Source organism: Hydra vulgaris, chromosome 04 (genome assembly GCF_038396675.1).
Source record: "Hydra vulgaris chromosome 04, alternate assembly HydraT2T_AEP".
NCBI lineage: Eukaryota > Metazoa > Cnidaria > Hydrozoa > Anthoathecata > Hydridae > Hydra > Hydra vulgaris.
In genome coordinates this window covers 6973543-6998444 of record NC_088923.1, presented here as the reverse complement: position 1 = coordinate 6998444, position 24902 = coordinate 6973543, and the positions used below count along the sequence as shown (strand labels likewise).

General features: G+C 26.9%; 1 protein-coding gene and 1 non-coding gene across 4 annotated transcripts in view; one reads left to right on the top strand and one right to left on the bottom strand.

Annotated features, from left to right (window-relative positions):
• LOC100214900 (phosphatidate phosphatase LPIN1) overlaps nt 1-1313 on the top strand; it is a 65846-nt gene extending 64533 nt beyond the window's left edge. For all 3 annotated transcript variants that reach the window (XM_065795337.1, XM_065795335.1, XM_065795336.1), the window contains one exon: nt 813-1313. In XM_065795337.1, coding sequence (XP_065651409.1) covers nt 813-972 — 160 coding nt within the window. In that variant the 3' untranslated portion in view covers nt 973-1313. The remainder of the gene's footprint in view (nt 1-812) is intronic.
• Nucleotides 1314-3706: 2393 nt separating this feature from the next.
• On the bottom strand, nt 3707-22561 carry LOC100199435 (uncharacterized). Its single transcript, XR_010637824.1, has 4 exons — nt 22547-22561; nt 21696-22009; nt 4973-5050; nt 3707-4029 (listed from the first exon to the last, which is right to left on the bottom strand). It is a non-coding gene; the product is annotated as an uncharacterized LOC100199435 (transcript).
• Nucleotides 22562-24902: the final 2341 nt, after the last annotated feature.

Here is a 24902-nt window from a genome sequence, read left to right as displayed (position 1 = left end):
CTAACTAGACTTAGTCTAGAGTAATATTAACATTCATATCCATTCAAGTTTCATCAAAAGTATTTAGAAGTTATATCTTTAAAATGTTTTAAATTTAACAGTAACATCTCATTTTAAATGAGTAATTTATTTTTACTAAAGTTATTAACCACAAGAGATTTTTTGATGAAATTTGATATCTTCTGATGAATTTTGACATTGATTTTTAATAGACTTTTTTAGGATGTTCAAAAATTAAACACATATTTAATTTGCCAATATCATAAAATTTTAGGCAAAATGTTCTTAAACCCTTCCAGCCAAATAAATAATAATTTAATAAAAAGTTTTGAAAAAGTAGTATTCGTTTTATTGATTTTATTAAGTTTATACTATTCTTTTACTTTTTTCTGTTAGCAATTGCCAGCTTTAACTAAATCATTGAGCTCAACCTACTTTTTAGTGATTAAACTACATAAGTTAGATGTAGCGCATGTTAGTAATTATCTCACGCATGATCTGTACATATTTAATCTAAAAGTATGTCATAAGTATGTGTAAATTACAGGTGTCCTAATGATTCATAAATGTCAAACTTAATACAACTTGTTGCAAGTTTAAAAACAATTATTTTGAAGTAAAACAGTTTCTTTAAATAACTTATAAATTCACATTCTTTTGCAATAAAATTTGTATGTATACTCGCTGTAACTGTTCTTTATTCTTTTTTTTTCTTTTTTTTGTTTGTTTGTTTGTTAACTTATTAAGGAAAAGTATTTAAATTTTTTTTAATGTTTTTGTTTTGTTTACGTTTAAAAAATTTATACTTTTAGATATAATAAACTTATCCAGCTTGTAGATCAAATGTTTCCACCTTTAAGTTCTAAAAGTATGTGCGCCGAACCTTCGCAGTTTACTGCGTTTAGTTACTGGAGAAATCCTATTCCGCCATTAAATGTTTCAGACGTCGAGGAAGAAATTGAGTTTCCTTAGTTCTTTAAGGGATACATTTTTAAAAACTTCACTTTTTTTTGAAAATTGTGACAAGAAAATGATTTGAAACTTTCGCTGTAAAGAATATTGACTTTAATCCTGCAGATTTAATGCAATTTGGCGATTGCTACGGGATTGGAATGTATTATATTACGACGTTTTTGTCATTGTTTTATATTTTCAGAATTATTTTTTAAAGTTGTGATTTCTAATATTTTATAATGGTTTTTATGTTAAAATTGGGTTTAAACTTTTTTTCCTTTAGCGTTTAAAGAGTTTACGTTGATTTATTTCTTTATATAGTAGTGTTTAGAGTTGAATATAATTTACTGAACCTCAAAGATTGTGTGATAGTGTTTATAGTTCTGTGAATATAATTTACTGAAGCTCAAAGATAATTTTAATAACAAGAAAATGCCAAACATCAAAATTGTTTAGTTGCTGATTTTTCTCTAAACTAAAATTGAATTTTAAGACGATTTGTAAAATATGATAGCTACAAAGATAACGAAAATATTTTTAATGAACTTTTAATTATTAAAACATAAACTCGCTGATGGGACATTTGCAGTGAGCCGTTCCCAAAATCACAAAGTTTTGTACAACGCACTAAGCGTCACACTCCTACTAAAAAAGGAAATACTTAATAAAATGGGGGAGGTTTATTAATTTTAGAAACCCCCTCTTCCTCCTTCCTCCCTAAGCTTATTAAGACCCCCATCCTCTCCGGTTTATTAGTTTTTACTTGTTATTAATAACAACAAAAATCTGTGAAGATCAGGCTTAAAAATAAGGAAATAATTATTTCAGCCACTGATAAAAACTAAAACTTGCCATTATCTCCCCCTCCTTTCCCCAACCCCCTCCTTGTATTTTTTAATATTTACAAACCGAAGAATTTTCTTTTCCGAATTAATTTAGTTTACCGTTAATAAAGAGTTGTAAATCGATAGTTTTTTTTATTAAACATTAGAGTGTGTTTATTTACATGATTTGGTATTTTATAATTATAAATAAAAAAAAAAGCTCACATCGGTAAAAATGAATTAAAAAATCTTACTACGGAAGTAGTTAGAATATTTTTTACTTATAAAAATTCGATTTGTTGCATAAAATTTGTATCAAATAAAAAGGTGGCTACCTCTATAGTCACATGAATCAATCCGTTAATCTTTTCGGACTAAAATAAACGTGATAAAACTTTTATGAAATAGCGTTTTTTTTTACTTTTTTTTGCTTTTTATTTAATTTAATATATCAATACGTTGACAATATACAAGTATAACTCACAAGTTTGATTTTTATCATTATCAATTCAAAAATTTATTAAAAACGTAGTTTTTTATAACACTTTTTATAATTTTATTAGGAGTTTGAGGGATCATACATTTTAGTGAGAAATCTGTTGTGTAGTGGGTTCATGTATCTTATGAGGGAGATCTTAGGATTATTTTAAGATATAGTGTTGTTGAAAAATTCAAAATTAATAAACTTTAACAATGGTAATGGTAACCATGGTAATGGTTACCATTACCAATGGACATAATATTTTGCAAGGAAACTAACCCTGGTTTTATGCAAAGTTTGTGCCGATTTTTTAAAAAACAAATTTTAAAAGTTATAATCAAGAAATACTTATAAATATTAAAACTTTTATATTAATTTATGGTTTTACAAACATTTTTCATAAAACTTTTGTAAAATTTAAATTAAAAAACATTTTTAAAAAAATGCATGCCTAATATTTTCATTTAAAAATTTTTCAAAATAGTGGAGAATAGCCGAAATTAAAACACCGAAAGAAAAATTTTTTTTTACCAAAGATAGTTCAATTATGGAAAACATTTATGATTTTTTTAATACTAACAGACAACCTTACTATACATTTAATCATAATCTGACTTCATTGATTGCACTGTTATTGGAAATATGCCGTCAAGACACGATTTTTTTGTTTTGTCAAGACGCCATTTTTTACCAAGTTGCCAAAAAAAGATAACTTATTTCCTAAATTGGAACACTTTAACTATTTAAATAAAAAAGATTGCCGCTTTTTAAAAAAACCTAGTAATATCAACTAAAACCAACCAAAAATTGTTTTCAATTAAATAATTCATTCAATTCTCATGATAGAAATAAAATTGACCAAGCAAAATGAAATTCTACAAATCATAACTTGGTGATTTTAAGTTTATAACATGCATTCAATTATATTTACACAAATAGATTTTAAGTTTCGTTTATCTTTTGTAACTTTTTTTCATAGTTATATTACCATGTTGTTATATATATATATATATATATATATATATATATATATATATATATATATATATATATATATATATATATATATATATATATATATATATATATATATATATATATATATATATATATATATATCATATTGTAACATATAGTTGCTAAAAATTGTAGTAAGCATAACATTTAAATTAAAAAAGTATCTGAGAGTTTTTTAATCATTTTATAATAAGATAAATATAAATAATTAATACTAAATTAAAAAAAAAATAAGACTGATTAATAAATATATTTAATTGTTGGATATTGTAATATGTACTGTACGGCATAACGCAAAAGAAGAAAATTTGGTGAGTGGAACAAGTTCTGATAAATAAAAATAAATTTTTTTTTTTGCAACAATCTAATTAAGATTTATCGATAATTGATAAAGCTATGCTAAAGAAAGTTACAACAAAAATTATAATAATTTTTAAAGCTTAATAAATTATTTTTCTGTTTATTTAAAATAAAGCAATAATTCAAAAAAAAGTCTTTACAAAAGTTTAATAAATAATCTTCTTATGAAACAAGTGGTATCCAGGTGCAACAGGTATACTTCATTACTGCTTTTGTGTCGTTTCTTTCTAACCTCATGCCTTTCAAAAACATATTTAATGGACAGTTTAGCATCATGATTTTTTCCAAAATAAAACCATTTTTTTCGTCACTAGAGCTTGTTTCAAGATCTGTGCATTCTACAGATATTGAAGATTTTTTATTTTTTTGATGTTCTGCTTTTTTTTCGTAACTCTAAACGACAGGTTTGAAGTAAACTTTTAACTTCTTAATCAATTGTTAACTATAAATATTTTAATGATAATATTGAACTAATAATTATCAATTCATTAAACTATAATAATAAAATTATATAAATTTGATGAAGTAAAAATGGCTCAGAAAACAAATGTTTGTTTCAGGAAAAACGAACTTAAAGTATTGATGGTACAATAATTGAAGATGCAGGCTTTTTAAAATTAATGACTTTAAATCAACGCTATACCGTTTAGCTTCAATGAAGGCTTGCTGAAAACAGTTTGTAAATCAAATAGAAAATCAAATTTTTTGCTTAATGCTTGCTTTCAGAGATACGTTACAGTAAATTTAAATGTTTCTTATTTTACCAAAGGTAATTGTAAGTTATATAAAGTTAGTTGTTTAGTGCGTGAGCTTTGTATTGTATTGTATGGAAAAAGTTGTATGGAAAAAGTTGCATTGTATTAAATGGAAAAAATTGTATGGAAAAAGTTACATACAAGTATAGACTGAATAATTTATTCATATGTGCAATCTCAAAAAAAAAAATTTTACGGGTCAGTGTCTCCCCCATCCCAAGAGGGTGTTGGAGGAGAAAATTTTTGCATTTACTCATTTTTTAATAGTCTACCCCCCTCATAATACTAAGCATCAATCTGCCAAGATTCAACTTACTATTTTAAGCAAAATCTTATGCATTATATAATAATTTAAATTCATTATTCTATTACGTTGTCTTATCAAAGGTTAATGGTATTAGTTATTTGTAATTGTTAATTGTAAATTTTTTATTTTTGATTGTAAAAATAATTGTTTAATAACTATTAAAATAATTGTTTAATAATTATTACATAACACCATTATTTTTACCAAAAACTTTTAACTAGATGAACTTAACCAAATAATAAATTTAAATTATAATTTGTTATTAAAGTAATACCTTTTGTTTTGTTGGATGACTGCTTACGTTTGATTTGCAAACAACAGCAAAACCACCATTATTAGGCACTAACTTACACTAAAAAAAACATAAACTTTTTGGTTAGCATATTTCCAATATGATCTTTTTTTAAAGTTTTAAAGAAAGTCTTAAAATATAAGATACGACAAAAAATATTTTCATATTGATTGACATCAATAAAATCATCATTTTATTTGTAAGACACACGTATACAAAAATCTTATAGATTTATAAGAACTGATATTTTTAAACTTTGACAGTTTGGGCAAAACCATGTAAACTTAAAAAAAATGGATGGTGTGTAACAATAGGTAACTTGAGCTATGTGGTTATTACCAATCAGTCTGCATTTTTTTTGGAACTTTTTCTGACGAGTCGAAACATATTGTAACTTTTTGTCTTATATCGAAACTTTTTTACATAATGTGTTTTTATAATGCTGTGTTTTCTAATATGTTTTTTATTTTACGTTAAATTAAATCGTCTCCTCGCGTCTCCTCGAAAAATTATATATTACAGCTCAAATAAAGCTAATCTAGTCAACAAAGATACGAAAGCAGTAATTTATGATAGATGAAAAGAATATAGAAAAATTCGTTTTCTTATTAGAATATGTTAGAGCGTGTAAGGGGCTATCCATTAATTACGTCAATATTTTGTGGGTGATTTTTACCTACCCCCCTTCACCCTTGTCAACAATAAATCAAACTCCCAACGACCCTCCTTTTTACGTCAACATTCGAATAACCCAAAAAAGTACCCCTCCCCTTCCCCCCAAAAAAATTGATCACCCTCAAAACCTATTTACCCCCTCCCCAAAATTTGATTACCCCAAAAATTCCCCCTCCCCCCCCCCCTCTTCAAAAAAAAATTATCAAAACGGAAAAATTTTTTTTTTTCAACGGAAATATATATATATATATATATATATATATATATATATATAATTTTAAATTGACTAGTTTACAACTAACAAAAAAGTTATTAAAAGTAAAATGTTTAGAAAAAAAATCTGAACAATAACTCGGAACAAAAAAAAGATTAAAAGGTTCATAAAAATGTATACGCCTTACACGTTTAAAGTAGAAACATATTTCATATTAATAAAATTCTCCTCACTATAACATTAGAATTAATCCAAATTCACAGTGAAAGCCAATTATTTTAAATAGAGTTTAGAATAACAAAAATCCATTTAACAAAATGCATAAACTAGGGGGCGGCAACGGTTTGAGACGGAAGAGCCAAAAGTTGCAATTTTTCAGCTTTTAAAGAGCTACCAACATCTTTTTTTAATTATTATATTATTATTTGTCTCGTGTGTAGTTATGTAGTTCTATGCGTGTTGGGTCTTTTTAAAGCACAACACGGTTCTTAAATAGTAGAATACTTAAGTTTTCGCGAGAGCATAGGACTGAAATTGCTGCCTCATTTTCCTCTTTTAAATAGTTAAACTTATTTCAAAAAAGTAACATCGCCGACGTCAACTCTCCCCGACCTCCCCCCTACCCATTGTCAACAATTAGTATAAAAGTTTAGACCTCCTCCCCCTATTATGTTGACCTAAATAATGATTTCTGATTAAATGTCAAGTTAAGTTTGAGAGATTAATTTACCTATCAAATCAATTTAACTTAAGCAAAATCACGGCTAAATAAACTTTTTTTGAACATATGTCATTTTTTTATTTCGCTACAGACTGTAAACAATTGTCTTAACACGTCTGAATGTAAACAATTGTACTAAACATGTCCAAGCTCAAAGCGGTTTTACATTGAAAAAGAGTGGGTAGTTAGTGGGCAAACAAAAGAAATAACGATTTTCCGCAAGTTTTTCCGCAAGAAAGTTGCTAAATATTTTCTGTAATAATCTTAAATCAAATATTGACTTAATATTAAATAATTATGACTCGTATATTAAAGTTTCTGAAGCAAGTTTTTAAAAACCTAACTATTTTTATTTGTTTGCGTTTTCCTTGAAAAAAAATAGTTGTAAAAGTTAATAATGATGAAAATTGACACGATTGAAAATCAATCAGATTTTTATGGAACTGATTTTTTAACTCTATGAGTTACGTCCAAATTGACTTTTAACTGCATAATGAAAACTAAAAACAAATATGATCTTCTTGCCAGTAAAATTATCGAAGAGTCATTTTTCCAAACTAAAAATGACCAGTTTTGTATTTCTTGTCGTGGTCCTTCTCTTTGGAATAAAATAATTTTACCTAATTTTGATTTTTCTTTTTAATGGTCTTATTCTTCTTTTAAAGTAAAAGAAATTATCTTTTCAAGACAAAATATTTATACCTATTTTTAGTACTTTGGTTTTTTTTGATTTACCTAGTACATATATTCTCGCAAATAAATAAATAGAAAATATTTGCTAAATAACAAAACAGATAATAGAGATAACAGATCGTCGTGTTGGTTTGACAAGGTTCTAACTGATTTTTTTCACATTAGGAGAATAGCAAATAAATCACTTTTTTTTATTGTCTAAATAAAAATATTTATATGATTGTTTTTTGTTTATTTGTGTATTTTTATACATCAATTAAAAAAAGAGTACACAAACAAATAAAATAACAATAATATAAATAATTTTACTTAAACATTAAAAAAAAGTTAAAAGATTTTTTCGAAATTCTTCAAATATAAACAATTTCTGTTAGAACCTTGACAAACCAACGCGACGAGATAGTAGAAAAAACAGATAATAGATTTAATAATAACCGAATTAATCATAAATCTAAATCATGTCAAAGTAAATCGTTGTGATTGCTAATAAATATTTGATAAGAAAAAAATAATCTAGCTGAAGCAATACTTAAAAAGTATTTCTGTAGTTAGATTGGGTGTAGTGTTAATACAAATATGCATTAATGCGGCACCCAACACTTGTATTAACACCCGGCATTTTCATTTCATATTAAACTTTCCGATTTATAAAATAAAATACAATTTACTGGGTTACTGGTTGAGTATTGAAGCAATTTTTCCTTATGAATAGATTTACTTTATCAGATGCTCCAATAAACAAGGAATAATCTAAACTTGTCAAAGACAAAAAATATTCCGAGCGGTTTTAAAAACATTCAGCAAAAACTTTAGCGATAATGCATTATCGTGATACTAGTGATACCAGATTCTGGTGCTGAACAAATTAATGGGTTGAGCACCAGTATCTGTTGCCAACGATAAAAAAACGGTTAGTTAATCAAAAAATAGTTAAAAAAATTTTGCGTTAGATTATGTCAGATGATAGATTAGATTAATTGATTTTGTTGTTGTCAGAAAAATTTTAGTGGGCAATATAGTTGAGAAAAAGGTATTGTATAACAACTAGGGATTGCAATCCCGGGATCCCGGGATCCCGGACGTTTTTGGGTCCCGAAAATCCCGGGATTCTAAACACAAAATCCCGGGATTTTCGGGATTATAGCAGGATTAAACTAATTAAATTATTTTATAAAACAAAATGTTCAAAGTTGGTAACTATACTGAATTATAACGAGTTATATAATGCTGCTTTGCAGGTTTATCCTGTTTATGCTTTATCCTTACGATAAATGGAACAAATTTTTGAATAGACTATGGAGTTCGGGAGTTTATCATTGAAAAAAGTTTCACAAACACAAATTAAGGCAGGTTTGTTTGACTATTGTATAAAAAACAATCGTTAAGTTTGTTGGCAAGACTTCTATTCCACCGACGAGCATCGAACCTGAGCGGGCATTTTCTGCAGCTGGGTATTTGGGAAGTAAAATAAGGAGTAGGCTAAATGACCAAACCTTAAATGCTTTACTATTCCTCCGGACATATTTTCAGACAAAAAAAGAAAGTTTGTAAATAAAAATGCATTTAATATGAATTGTTTTTTTGTTTTACATTTATTATTTAGCTAACATTTATTTATAAATATAAAATAAAGATTTTCTTTAATTTTTGTCTCTCAATATTAACAAACAACTTATTATGTTATTTTTTACAAAGTAGCTTGTTGCTACAGCAGCTACATCGGTAGCCAAATTTAAGAAAATTTATGTTTACAAATTTATTTTGAAATTTTGATTGTTTAGTTACTTTAGTCAAATACACTATAAATCTTCAAATGTTATTTACATATCCAATTATTTGATGAAGGTTATTCTGTAAAGTCTGTAATCTTAAAACATAATATGGAAGGTACCGTATATATATTTCTGCATTATTTTAAGATCTTTATATACACCTGCTGCCTGTTACACAATTTAAACAATTTAAGGCGCCATAGAAAATTAATTTAGGTCATTAAAGCATAATGAAATTAAATAAAAAATTGATAACATCAAAAAGTATATTCATATATGCAGTATTAAGTTCTGTTTTTTAGCAAATATCTCACATTATATAAAATCCCGGGATCCCGGGATCCCGGGATTTTATTTACTTCAATCCCGAAATCCCGGGATCGTAATTCATGCCCGGGATTGCAATCCCTAATAACAGCAGAAAAACATTAAAAATCAGTACATTAGTAAATATTTTTAGTACTTAAAACTTTGAAGCTAATCATGAGCGAGATCTTGTCTCGTTCTTGTTTCTCGTGAGAAATGGGACTTCTCGTGAGAAACGAGAAATAGAAAATTCTAGCGAGAAGTAGAACGAGACTTAAATATTATATTATTTTCCAAATCTAAAATTATTATAATTTACAAAATGCTTAATAATTTGTTTTTTTAATTAATTAATAATTTGACTCCGTGATTTTAATAAAACTAATTAAAAATTTAATCTGTTTTTGACAAAAACAAATTGAATTTTTAAATTAGGACAGCTATATCTCTTGGACTTTTCATGCTATTGACGAAAATTGGAGACTACATCACTGGACACCCCATGGCCAACAGTTCCCAGGCAGACACACAGGTATCATAATTGAAGGAAAGCTGAATTCTTTCTTAGAAGAACTAAATTTGCCTGCTGATTTGCCAATGTACTGCGTGAACGACCAGGCAAGAAACATGAAACTTGCAGTCAAATTGTCAAAGCGTCTTGACCAATACTTGTGCAACAATCATATTTTGCAATGTGCAGTTCGAGACTCATTTGGAATGGCTGCTGGAATGGATGATGCGTTGCAAACATGCAAAGATTTGGCTTCTTTAACTCACCAGTCAACAGTTGCAGCTGAGTTGCTTGAATTAGAATCAGACGCTCAAGGAATCAATTTTAGACAGTTACGCCAATCTGTTGACACAAGATGGAATAGTGAATTGGATTGCATGTCTTCTGTCCTACATCTAAAGAGTGCAATTATCAGCTTATGTGCAAATGAAGATATTTTTTCTTCAAAGACCATCAGTGCATCACAGTGGAAATCAATCGAGGGAGCAGTAGAAATTTTGGCACCACTTAAAGAAGCTACAGAAACGTGGTCGGCTGAGTCTATTCCAACAATTAACACTGTCGCCGATTCTCTTTATTTAATCCATGACAAAATTGATCAATTTATTGAGACAGATGGAAAAAATGGCTACGGTGTCTTGTATGCAAAAAACTTGAAAACCTGCATTGAGAAAAGATTTCCTCTTTGTCACACTGGAAACTTATTGAGTGCTGCAGCAAACTACTTAAATCCTGCTTTAAAGGGACTTCACTTGAAGCTCTTCAAAAAATTTCAAACAACAAAAGAATGGTTAGCCTCGCAGGTTAAGGATAATGTTGAGTGCCAACCTGTTGCCAGAGTCCTTTCAGCAGATTTGTTCCCTAATTCCAAGCTGAAGCGCAAGTTAAACGTCAGACTTGAAACGCAAGAGCCAACATCTGAACTGAACCCTATTTGGAGCGAAATGTGCCAGTATGGATATCTCCCTGATGCCAAAAAAGACTTTCCGATTCTTGATTGGTGGAAATTGCATTCAAATACATTGCCAGAACTCTCTTCATTAGCTAGATAAATTTTAGCTATTCCAGCAAGTTCAACTAAATCACAGAGAGATTTTAGCTCAGGTGAAAATGTTGTCCGATCATCCAGACACAACTTACACCCAGAAAAAGTAGAACAAATCATCTTAATCAGAGAAAACATTGTCTTGTTGGAAAAGTTTGGCAAAAAAATTCTGAATTAATATTTGAAAAAGTTGTTTACATTTGACAAATGTCATTTGCGTCTATTTGTCAAAACCATGTTTACATTTTTTTTTTTACTTAGATTTTAATAAATTTGTTTTCAAAATTTGTTAAGTTTCTCGTCTCGTCTTGTTCTCGGTCTCACGAGAAGTACTAACTTCTCGTCTCGGTTTGAAAAAATCTAGTCTCGCTCATGGTTATTTTAAGCTCTATTAGCAGCAACGCAACAAGAGGGTATAATCACAATACTTTTTTTTTCTTTTGCTAAACTTTTTATTTTGAAAAAAAACTTAGTAATTTACTATTTTACTGAGAATAATTTAAATCTACACTCTTCTATTGGTACAACCCTGTGTTTTAGTAAACCCTGTGTTTTAACAACACCATAATAAAGTAAAACATTTTGTGTATTTAACTTTTAGTAAAGTTTTCTGATAAAATTGATTCTCAAAAAAAAAAAAGACTATTACGGTGGTAAATTTGCGTTAGAAATCTCCCACTCCACAGTTCAAAATATCATGTCTCCCCCAAAATTTTACCCGCTTTTATTGAAATTTAGTAAAAATATTTACTAAGCATCATTATTCTGATTTTTGACCTTGTGACCTATTGCAGATTATTATATGCAGATTATATATTATATGCAGATTATATATTATATAAGCATTATATATACGCATATACACATATATACGCCTTATATTATACGCATATACAGATATACGCATTATATATACGATTACATATTATATATGCAGATATATATTATATGCAGATTAATATTATATGCAATTATATATTATATGCATTATTATATGCAGATTATATATTATATGATTTTGACCTTTTAACCTATTGCAGACAAAGAATGCTGTCACTATTTATGTTTATTCAAATTTGAGGTATTATATCGAGTTAGCATCAAATCTGTTCCAATTCTAGATAGTCTTAGAAGGAATATCTGACAGAAGATATTTCATTTATAATGAAGCCTGTGAAATGCAAAATATATTGCAAAACTAATGTTATGCATCCGTAAATGTAGGTTTACAGATGCCTAATAGTTTTTGAACCTTTAAATAAATACAAAGCAAAAATGAATCAAATCAAGTTATAACTCAACTTATTCCACACACATTAACTATATATATAGGTACGTGGAAATCCGCGTTTTAAGGAACCGAATCTTGTGCAAAAAAACTGTGTCATGTTTTTTAAATTTTATTAAGTTAGCGTAGTAAAGACGTGTTTAGTTGAAAAACCTTTTAGAATTTGATACCAACATAGATTACTTTTAGAAGCTAGAATAGTTAAACTTTATTACTGTTAGGTTTATTATTTTACTAGATGGCTTTTTTATTGAGTTTTTTGATGTCGAAAACTTTGTTGTACTTTGGGCATGAAATTAATGTCAAAGATATGCTCTTTCTTTTTTCTATAGTATTTTTTCTTTTAAGTTTTTTATTTATCTATGCACCTGCCAAATTTTATTAAAAATTTTTTTGTACTAGGGTGTCTATTTTTTATCGCGCTTTTGTTACCTAATTTTCATTTTGCCCGAAATGGTTGCGGGAGACTGAGAGGTTTTTATTTAATCTAAATCAAGTATAAACATTTTTTATACTTGATTAAGATTAAATAAAATTTTAATTAAAAAATGTAAAATAATGATAGAAGTAAAAGTTTTCAATAGTGTTTACTATTTGTAAAGATTTTGAAAATAAAATTATTTGCCCTACTTCGATGTAAAGTTATTAAATGAATTTTAATGTTTCCTTACTTTTAAGATGAATTTATAAAAAATGTAACTCACATATTAGTAATATAATATTACTAATATTATTAATATTATTACATATTTTATCTTACATTGTAAGTCCAAAAATATCCAAAATATGCAACTACTTGTTGTTGTATCATGCACATCATGTTGTTGTATCATGCACATCATGTTGTTGTATCATGCACATCATGTTGTTGTATCATGCATGCAGATTTTGCTAAAAAAGTCTAGTTTTTAACTAGACTTTTTTTTAGCTTAGTTAATCTATCAATTATAATAAATAATATAAATAAAATATGGATATGTATTATATATTATATAATATATTATATATTAGTTATATACAATATATTATATATTAGTTATATATATATATATAAATAACTAATATATAACTGATATATATTAGTAACATTATTACAACTTAAACTTTCTTGTATAATACATGTAAAAAAACATTTGTTATATTGTTTTAGCTGTTTAAAGCATTCCAATGGCAGCAGCCAACAATATCAAAGCATTCCAATGGCAGCAGCCAACAATATCAAAGCATTCCAATGGCAGCAGCCAACAATATCAAAGCATTCCAATGGCAGCAGCCAACAATATCACCTAGTTATTTTATACATTCAATATCAATTAGTTACTTTTAACATGATATCAGTAGATATAGTCTAGACAAATGTTTGTACTTTTTTTGTTAAAAAAATTTTTAAATTGTTTTTTAGGTAATAGATTTTTGATGCATTTGAGAGGATAAGTCATTTTTTTTGCTACGCTTTATTATTTCAGTTTTTAGTCTTTTGCTCTAAGTATTCATTTATAGATCTTTATTATGCTATGTTTACTCTAAAAACAATCTGTAAGAAAAAGCAACGGATTTCTTATTTCCGTTAAATTAACGAAGTAATTTGCAACCAAAAATCACAAAATTAATTGAGTAAATCAGACTATTAACGGATTCTTCGAAATTTCGTTAATTCGACCGATTAAATATTCAAATCCGTAAAAAAATAACTGAACTTCTTATTAAAAAGGGTTTCTATAAGAAATTTTGAAGTGCTTTTTCTGTAGATTATATTTTAAAGTCTTGTTTGTTTGATTTAGATTTGTCAATATATTATAGTTCTTTATTTATAAAGGATAATGTTTTAAAAGGCGTTTTTCTTAAACCAAATTTAAGTTGTAGATCAAGGTTTGTTGTAGTAAGTTTAATTTACCATTTTTTAAATTGCTTCACATTTTGACTAAATGTGAAACTATTTAAAAAAAGCGTAATTTAAATTGTGTTTATCCATTTGCTTTTTTTACTAAATTTTAGTAGAGAAAGCAAATGGATAAACACAATTTTAAATTACACTCTGTTGTTTGTAATTTCGTTTAAAAATTAAAGTTTATATGATTTTATAATTTGCAATTTTAGACACGAGGCGTGCAAAATCACACTGTAAGTTTCATCAAGTAAAATGTTTACTTGCATTTTTTATAGGGGGTTTATTTAGGCTAGTTATAGCAAAGTTTATATAGGGATTGTTTTAATTTGTATATTTAAGTTTGTATACGTTTTTATGATTTGCTATTTTAGACATGTGTGATCCTATATCACACTAAGTTTAAATTAGTTGTAAAACTATTATTTATTTTTACTTGCAATTTTTTTATGTTAGTTGCAACTAAGTTTATACATTGCTTGTTTATATTTGTAAAGAACTTGCTACTTTAGACATGGTTTATTCAGGCATGAGATATCAAATTTAAATGTTTACTTGCATTTATTTTAATGGGTATATTTATTTAGACTATTATTCAGCCAGTTTACATATAATTTGTTTATATGCTTTTATAATTGACTATTTTAAACAAGTGGCATGCAATATCACACTGTAAGTTTCATCAGTTTTAAAATTTTTACTTGCATTTTTTTATGGGTATTTATTAAGGCTATTTAAAGCAAAGTTTATATATGGATTGTTATAGTTTTTATATTTTGGTTTTATAATTTGCTATTTTAGACACGTGTCATGCTATGTCACACTGAAAGTTTAAATTAGTTTTGAAGCTATTTTTTTTTACTAGCATTTTTTTTATGTTAGTAACAAATAAGTTTATTTATTGCTTGTTTATATTTGTAAAGAACTTGCTACTTTGGAGAAGTGGCATTTAGGCATGAGGTATCAAATTTAAATTCTAATATTAATACTTTTAACGTGTTTATTATTACCAAATAAAATTTAATTTAATACATTGAAATGTAGAACTAATAAAATAACATAATTTTTATTAGCATTTCAGAAATAAAGAACTAGCAACAAATGTTTCTTACAGGGTTATTACTAAAAATTTATTACCATTTTGTATTATGGTATATCATTTATATTCAATATTTTCTTTATTGTATTTTAAGGTTTTTTTTATCATTAAATAACCGACAACAGGTTGCTAGAATTGAAATGTGCACATACATGAATTTACAACAGTATTTAAAATTGAAATCTAGAATAGTGACAATTGTATACATGTCTGTGTTTTTTATATGAATGTTATTTGACCTTGAATATAATAACTGTATTAATAAAATATATATTAAGAAACTTTTTATAACTTTATTTAATTTTTTAATTTTTGTTGTAATTGAAAGTTTCTATATTGAATTAAATTATTATAAATATTTAATTAGTTTTCAATTAAAAAGTTAATACATTTTTAAAGCTTGCTAAAACATCTCTCCTGATCAAGTTAGTTTGTATAAGTAGTACTGCTTGTATCAGATGTTGAATATCATAATAAAATAATCTATATACTAAAAATAAGGACTATTTTGTAATGAAATCTCAGTTTTATCTGGCTTAATTCCTTTCTAATTTTAATAAAGGAAATAATAAATTATTCAATACGATGACGTAGAAAATTCTTCATTTTACCAAAACAGCAAAAGCCGCCCAGCTAGGGATTGCAATCCCGGGCATGAATTACGATCCCGGGATTTCGGGATTGAAGTAAATAAAACAAGCTTATGGAAATATGGATTGAAGTATATGAAACAAGCTTATGGAAAAGACCAGCATGCCAAACTTTTTCGAAAACCTTAGGTATGTCAAAAGATATATCTAGACAAATATTTGTATTATTTTAAATTGTTTTTTAGATAAAAATTTTTAAATGCTTTTAGATATACCCATATGTAGATATTTGAGAAGCCTTATATACGTCGAAAGCCCTAAAAACGCTTGAACCATTTTAGTTATTTAGTCATTTAAAAATTATTTTATTTGCTATGTTAGTGTTATAATTTAATTTGTTAATAAATGATGTAATTTAAAATTGGCTTTTAAGTAAGTTTAAGCAGCAAATTTGTAAGTTTAGTAAATTTTAACAATATCAATTGTATAGTTTAATGATACATCCTAACTAAAGATGTTGTAACAAAAGTCCTAACTAAAGATTTTGTAACAAAAGTCCTAACTAAAGATGTTGTAACAAAAGTCCTAACTAAAGATGTTGTAACAAAAGTCCTAACTAAAGATGTTGTAACAAAAGTCCTAATTAAAGATGTTGTAACAAAAGTCCTAACTAAAGATGTTGTAGCAAAAGTCCTAGCTAAAGATGTTGTAACAAAACTTGAAATTAAAACTATTTTAATAAACTATTGTTACTACTTACTTTCTTTTAATTTTTTTGGATCGCTTACTTCATTAATTGGTAGGAGATTAAAGTGTGTTTTTATGTGTATATATAGAAATATAGTTTGACTTTGTGTATTATTCAGCTTTTTAATCTTTTAGCTATTTGATTTTTGTGGTTGTACTTTAAATAACCAACCAGATACTTCATAATTGAAAATTTTTTTGACATTAGGGTGTGTTAAAACATCATCAATACATTTGCCATGAGTTTTACATTCACCTTCCATACTAGGTGGTTGTCTAGTATTAATTTATAGAACCTTTTTTATACAGAAAAAACTCTGTGTTGGACTTTAGGAAACAGTATTTATGTTATTTAATCTTTTTTTTTGAAGTGGGGGAGAGTGGGGGGGGGGGGGACGGAGGAGACGCATACGCCCCTCTCATAAGCTGATGTAAACACCACTTGTATACGTAAATTCTCGTATAACATAATTTTATATTGTCTACTAATTAAATTCATTTAAGATATTAATAATTAAGATAAAAATATTTACGAAAATAATTCATTTTTGATACTTGAGTGTATCAAACCATCACCACCACACCCACCTCCATCGTTAACATACGCTTCTCATATACTTTGGTGGTTTAATGTAAATTTATAACAACTTTTTTTGTATATTTAAATTACTTATATCTTGAAAAAAGACTTTTTGTGAAAAAAATAATTTCTTATGGTAAAGGTGGTGTGTTGCCCCCACTATCTCCCTGGATACGCCCGGTGGTTAGCGGTCAACATAAATTTGTAGTCCATTCTTATACCTATCTTTTGATATCAAGATATTTGTATTTCGATAAGAATTTACAAAGTTATGACTATTTAAGCTAAAAAAACTTAATTTTGATCACAGTTTCTTCAACAAATCCATATATAGAAAAATCGGTACTTAAACCGTTATTATTCGATTTTGATAATTTTTTCAATTTTAAAATACTGCATTAATCCTCTTTTCAATAACATATAACAGTATAATATTTGAACAGTTTAAAATTTTTACTCACGTACCTAATATTATAGTTTAACAGACTAATATACGGAAACTAACATTAACGGAAATATCAGACAGCTACTCTCATCTATTTGGTTTCAAGAAAAAAAGCTCCACCCTGCATGCAGAGTTTTTATTGAGTGAGACATTAAAACACTATAATAATTATAACTTGCCAGTATATATCTGTAGTTCAGACGCAAATAACGTCTTCGATAGCTGTAAATGTGATTTGCTGTTTGAGAAACTTTATTACAACAAAAACTTACCGCTATCAGAAGTTCGCGCACTACAATCAATATACCGCTCGGTATAATGATTGTAGTGCGCGAACTACTGATAGCGGTAATAACGATTACGGTATAATGATTGTAGTGCACGAGCTACTGATAACTCAAATATCGGATGGTAATAAGGATGACTGCTTTATCAACAAAGTAATAAAAATTTGCAGTCGCCTGGAGCTAAGCTTCATTTAGTGTTTGATTAAAGGGGAAAAAATCATTATCAAACGTCGTAACAATGACGTAGAAGATAATATAGCGGAAATTTTAAACCAGTCCTTTGAATTCTGGAACATCAGAGAACAAAGAATTATATTCAAAAACTTGATGGAAGAAAGCATTCCAAGAAGAACCTAAATTAGAATTTTAACTTAGAGTATAAACTATTGGTTTTCTGCCCTTTGTAATTTTTTATCTGTAATTTTGGGTGATGAAAAGAATAAATAAATAAACTAGTTAAGAAATGAACTGAGAGGTTGTTTTTTATTTTAAAATTTATTATTGAATTTATTATTAATTTTTATTCTTATATAAATATCAACACACAAATACAAATAAATACATAAATTTTTTTCAAAAACTATAAATAAACAAGCTTTCAGTTCATTTCTTAGCTGTCAAATATTGTTAACTTATTTAAAACTTTAAAACTGAATTTCAGCTTGTGATTTTCTTTGTTTTAGAAAGTAAGAACAGATGAAACATGATAATTAAAGCACAACGAGTAACTTGAATTGAGCTTAATAAAAGCATCTCAAAATGAATGCAATTAATTCTTAAATATTGGGTTACATATATTTTTATTTAATTTCCATCAAATCAAAATTTATTTGTTATTCATCAAATAGATAGAAAAAATTTTTCTCACATAAAAAAAGGTTTACCTCAATATTCCGCATTGTTATACAAACAAACTGATATAACTATTTTTATATTATTATTTTATCCCTAATTATGCTTTTAAAAGGTTGTGCGGCTTTAAAAAAAGCCGGATGTTTTCACTATTCAGGATTACTAAACTCTTTTTTGACAAGATATTGAACAGGAGTATCAATATCAACAGCTTCAGCAACATATCTTCTAGTAAATAACTTCTGAAGAGTTTGGAGAGTATTACAATCCTAATTTCTTTTAAATAGCTATCAAAATCGATCCAATTAAAATCAGACGATTCACAACATTTTATTTGACTTCTGAGTCTATTTCAATTCCCATAGATTAGTATTTCGAAAGTTTTATTGTATTTTGCATCTCAATTCTGTTTTGATCATTTATATTTTTTTTCTACTTTGGAGGTTGCCATTTTGAAATCTAAGTGCGGGACGATGTATAACACTAATTGTTAATATCTATATCCTTAAAATACAAAATACTACTTTTAACGCAAACGACTCAAATATTTTAGATAAATCACATAGTTAAATTTATAAGCTGGATTATCGACAACTGGTTATTTTTTTAAAGAATTTCGCAGATGGGAGAAAATATTTACCACCGCGTATTTTGAGTTTTGCCAATAAGATATCAAAGATGTTATTTAAGGAAACTAGTAAATTTGTGTGACGAGGTTGGATTTGAAAACACCTTTATAATAACAGAGCAGCCCATAAGGTCAAGACCAGAAAAAAGATTAATGAATAGTAATTCCAAAAAAATCTCAAAACTAAGTTTACAAAATAGAAACTGTAATAAAAAGGTTTTTGATAAATTTGACAAGACATGGTCTTTGTGTTTTTTGATCTATTTATATAAATCCGGTCACAAAAAACTTTATAAAAAAGTTTCTTCCCCTCAAGCTAATCCTTTGAAATTTTAGCTTGTATTTTGAAGAATATAATTCTAAAGGGATGTAACCAAGCTTTTACAATTCAAAGTTTTTTCTAATTCTATTAGCTGTCAAATCAAATCATTGGAATCTGTGACGACATTACAGATAAATTCCGTTAACCATCTTATGATATAAGACATATATGTGTCTTATATCTGACGTCATTAACCAGTTTTATGGTATAAGAAGACACATATATGTGTCTTCTTATACTATGAAGCTGGTTAATGACGCCAGCCACATAAAAGTTAATGAGCTCGAAAGAACCATCAAATTTGAATCTAAATAAATACTCTGGAAAATTAATAAACTTAAAAAAACTATCAAGTTGATATTTTCCTAAGATGCTTTTCACCCAGATACTCTTATTTACATTCTTGCTTTTAACATTTTTGGATTATGCATCACAGAATTTTAAAGTTTTTTTCAAATCACGTCGATTAGAGGTTTTTAAGACGTACTTCGTACATCATTTGTACATCTTCGTGCATCATTCGTCTGTAGGTTGTTCTGTGCTCACTGGGTAGAGCTTGAAAAATAATTAATTAATTTTGCTGCCTAATTTTATTTGTAATTTAGTTACATGCTTTGAGAAACAGTAACTAATAACTCTAAATTATTTTTTTTGAAATAAACTTAAAAAAGTTATCTAAGTTAGTAAAAACCAATATATATATATTATAAAATATTTTGTTTAATATAAGTTATATTTTTTTATATAAGTTTGGCCTCGCATCAATCATTGTCTATTTTATGGAATTGATAAACACTTTATTTCTTACATTTTATTTAGCAATGCAATAATTGGGTAGCTATACAAAATCATGATATTATAAAAATTTTTAGATTGGTTAGGTTTTTCTTTGATAACTATAATATAGATAATATCAGGCCCGCAGGAACAAAAATTTATTGAGGAGGGTGGTGATGGGGGGGGGGGGCGGGCAGCGCTGGATTTAGGGGCTTCAAAATTGTTCAAAGGACCTTTATTTTTTTTTTCTTATTTTAGTCATTTTTCAGTCAATTTTTATCAAAATTATGTATATATACACATTAGGGAGCAAAAAATAGTGAACAGCTTAAATATAATAATTTAATGCGAAGGGAATGTTGTATTTTAATAAAATTATTTATCTAAAGTGGTTTATTTTTATGACCGTCGAGAGTTATATGATGACGAAAATGTATTTTAACAGGATAATGCCTCATGCTATAAATCCCGTTGCGTTTTTAATTGGCTTGCAAAAAATATTCCTATTTTCGACAATTAGCATGCATGACATCAAATCCTGACCACAATTCCATAAAAAACTTATGGCATTATGTCAATAAGGAAGTCCATAAAATGCAATTTTAAGTTCGGAATTTTTGTATTGCTCTCCAAGAACCCTCGGTTTCCAAATCAGATAAAATTATAATATACTTGATTGATTCAACGCCCCAAAAATTGAATTAAGAAAAAAAAAAAAAAAATGAAGGCATCCTACATAATAATTTTGTATAAATATTTTTTAATACAAAATTATTATTTAGGGGATATATAAACTATTTAAGAATATATTTTTTTAAAAATTCTCTGAAATATTTTAATTAAAATTCTCTCTCTCTCTTTCTCTCTCTCTCTCTTTCTATATATATATATATATATATATATATATATATATATATATATATATATATATATATATATATATATATATATATATATATATATATATATATATATATATATATATATATATATATATATATATATATATATGCATATATATATATATGCATATATATATATATGCATATATATATATATATATGTATATATATACATATATATATTTATATATTTATGTCTATGCATATATGCATATATATATATATATATATATATATATATATATATATATATATGTATATATATATATATATATATATATATATATATATATATATATATATATATATATATATATATATATATATATAAGAATATAAGAGATAGTTTGGTATGGAAAAACTTACATTTTTTTGAGGTTTTGATAGTAAAAATCCAAAGAATGCAATAAATACTATTATAACTGATACGAAAAACTTCATTATGCAATCACTTTTAATGGACTCACACTTTATTAAAAAAAAAAAAAACATTATTACAAAAAATTTGAATATAAAATACTTGAAGATTCTCTTTTGTTGCACCGACTCTTTTAAAAAATAAAGATATTTAATATTAACTTTATAAGGAGTTGTTTATACAGCTAAAAGTTTCGTATGTCCGTGTTAAGCAGTCGGTGAGTTTATTACCACTTGAGAAAAATACACAAAAAACAAGTTTTCTAAATTGAAAAAAATTATAATTAGAAAACTTTTGGTATAAAAGAATTTAACAGCAAACCAAAATAATTGCGTCAAAGATTATCAAAGATTTATTTATTACTTAAACTCTTATGGTGAAAAGAAAGTTACAATTTTTATTTAAAATTTCTTTCTAGTTTCTGACGTACTCCTTGCAAGCTTATTTTGCTATAAACCAGTTATTGTTAAAAATTAATGAAACTTTGATAAGTTAAAGAGAGAATTATATAGTTTAAAAAAAACATCCGTTGTTATAATAAATTGTTTACGCTAACGCATGTCAGACAACTTATCGTGATGTGTATTAAAGTTTACAATTAAAACTGACATTTAACTTCTAAAATGTTTTATCGCTTAACAATAGAGAAGTTACTCTAGTCAATTTAAAAAAAAAAAGTTTATATCTTATAATAATTTGAAACATTGATATAAAAAAAAATATATATTATTAAAGAAAGAGAACTAGTAACTACGCATCGTTCATTATATTCACTATATTTGTCTGACCAATCGTTTACCTTTTTGTCAATATCCAATATCCGGCCAAAAATGAATGAGTCATATTTCTTCTGTGTCGCATTTATATGAATTGTATGCGACTTTCACAAACTAAACATCTTTAGATGCTACCACGTCATATTATTTGTAAACTCTATTTATTGATTTAATTGATTTGTAAAGAAAAAAGAACAAAAGCTTGCGATATATCAAGTAAGCAATTATTCTAGTTATCAGTTGATTGAAAGTGTTCCCAGCCAACCAAAACAGATAGGTAACTCATGGGAACCATATAGGCATTGATACAAGACTTATATGGGTAACCCGTTGCTATCCCAACGGAGGATGCATATGGTTTCTAAATGGGGTTCAGAAGGGTTTCCCTCAGGGAAACCGATTCGTTTTTTGAATGTTTACTTAGTATATTTAATTTACTGTTAGTATACTTAAAACGATGCTTATGCAGTTATGGCTTGGCAAAACCCAAAGAGCCAGCGAATATCAAAAGTCTTGCAGACATCATATTTTTATATTTTGATTTCTTCCTAAAAACAGGTTATAAACAACAGATAAAGGTTTTTAAATTTTTTTTAACAAAAATCACTAAATATAATTACATATGATTGTTTACGTTTTCTGACTGTTAGAAAGAAAAGCTGCATTCAACTCAGGTTGATTATTGTAGGAAGCGCGTAAAACTGATTGGGATCTACAACTATTGCTCCCTTATCTCTGTGAGTTCGAAAACCACTTTAAAACCTCCGTTACTACTTCATCTCAAATGCAATTATTTGTGCTCAGATTTAATTAAACGACTCCTGTTTATAAAACAATAATATATTAAAACATACAAAAACATACAAAATCGGGGAGCGTTCAATCACATCAAAAAAAATAAAAAAAATACAAAATCAGGGAGCGTTTTTTTTGTAATACCTAGTGGAAAAAGTAAAAGTTTTTCAGTGGTAGTGAGTGGTAGTAAAAGTGATAGTAAAAGTTTTTCAGAGTTTAGAATGTCATTATTTTTTTTTCTTTTTGGGGTGGGGGCTCCAACCCACTAGCCATATATATATATATATATATATATATATATATATATATATATATATATATATATATATATATATATATATATATATATATATATATATATATATATATATATATATATATATATATATATATATATATGTATATATAAAGTGGAGAAAATAGAACTAGCCTCACCATGTTTTAACCCAATACTTTGTAAATCTGTTAGCATATCTGTGCGTGGCATAATTTGTATCCACCAATTTATATTTATTGTTACAAACAACTACTTTTTAGACTATAATATCTGAACCTGATTGCCATCTTGTCTTAACTCCAAAAACACAATTTTACAGTAGAAACAAAAGAAATATTTTTTTCCCTTTATTCTCTCATAACTTTTTTAATAATCACTTTAAGAAATTAAAATTCATACACTATGTACAATTTATAATACACTACATGTATGATTAGTTAGATTTGTGAAAAAATTATAATTTTCGGCATTAGTGGACTTAAGTCTTTATAGCTCTAATAAATTTTCTTTCCAGTAGATGTTTATATAGTGTTAAGTTATCTTGGTTCTCATTAAAGACACAAGATTTTTGCATTAAAAAAAATCAATAAATAATATTTTAAACATTGCTATATTTACACAAAAAAGTTACAAATACATTAACACAAAAAAGAAATATTAAGATTCTATAATAATAGCATCTTTAAAATGGATTGCCCTAAAATAAGCCTTGTATTCCTCAGGAACTGAGGAATACAAGGCTTTATCGAAGAATTGTTAAAATATCACGATACTTTTTTCTACTTATGGTATTTTTGTCTGCTCTCAATTGTGGAAGACTTGCCGGAACTTCTACATGCTTTCCTTTTATTTCTTCTTAAATCTGCCACAGAGAAGGCTTCTTCGTTGAACGAAGTTTTATAAAAGAGCTTTCCGTAGTCTCCTTTTCATCCATACCATTGTTGATATGGATACTAACGTTCCGTCTTCCGATCTTTTTCTACATACAAATGGCCTCCTATTTTCGTGGAGGGAAGAAAATGAACAAAATATTTTGTAAATACATGGGACACACGTTAAAGTATTCTCTGCAATTTCTTACAAAACTGCACCAGTCATTGCAAGTAAAGATGTTAATCCTCTTGATAGATTTTCTTTTTTCAATAAAGCTGTGGGACGCGTCTGCTTCCATGTGCGTATGCCCACGTAATAAAAACTTATGACTAATATCTTCAAGGATGGATATTTACTCACGAGAATGAAATATAACATCACCATCATTATATTTCTATTTTGTCCGGAACAATTGTCTGTCCAGAAGATTATGT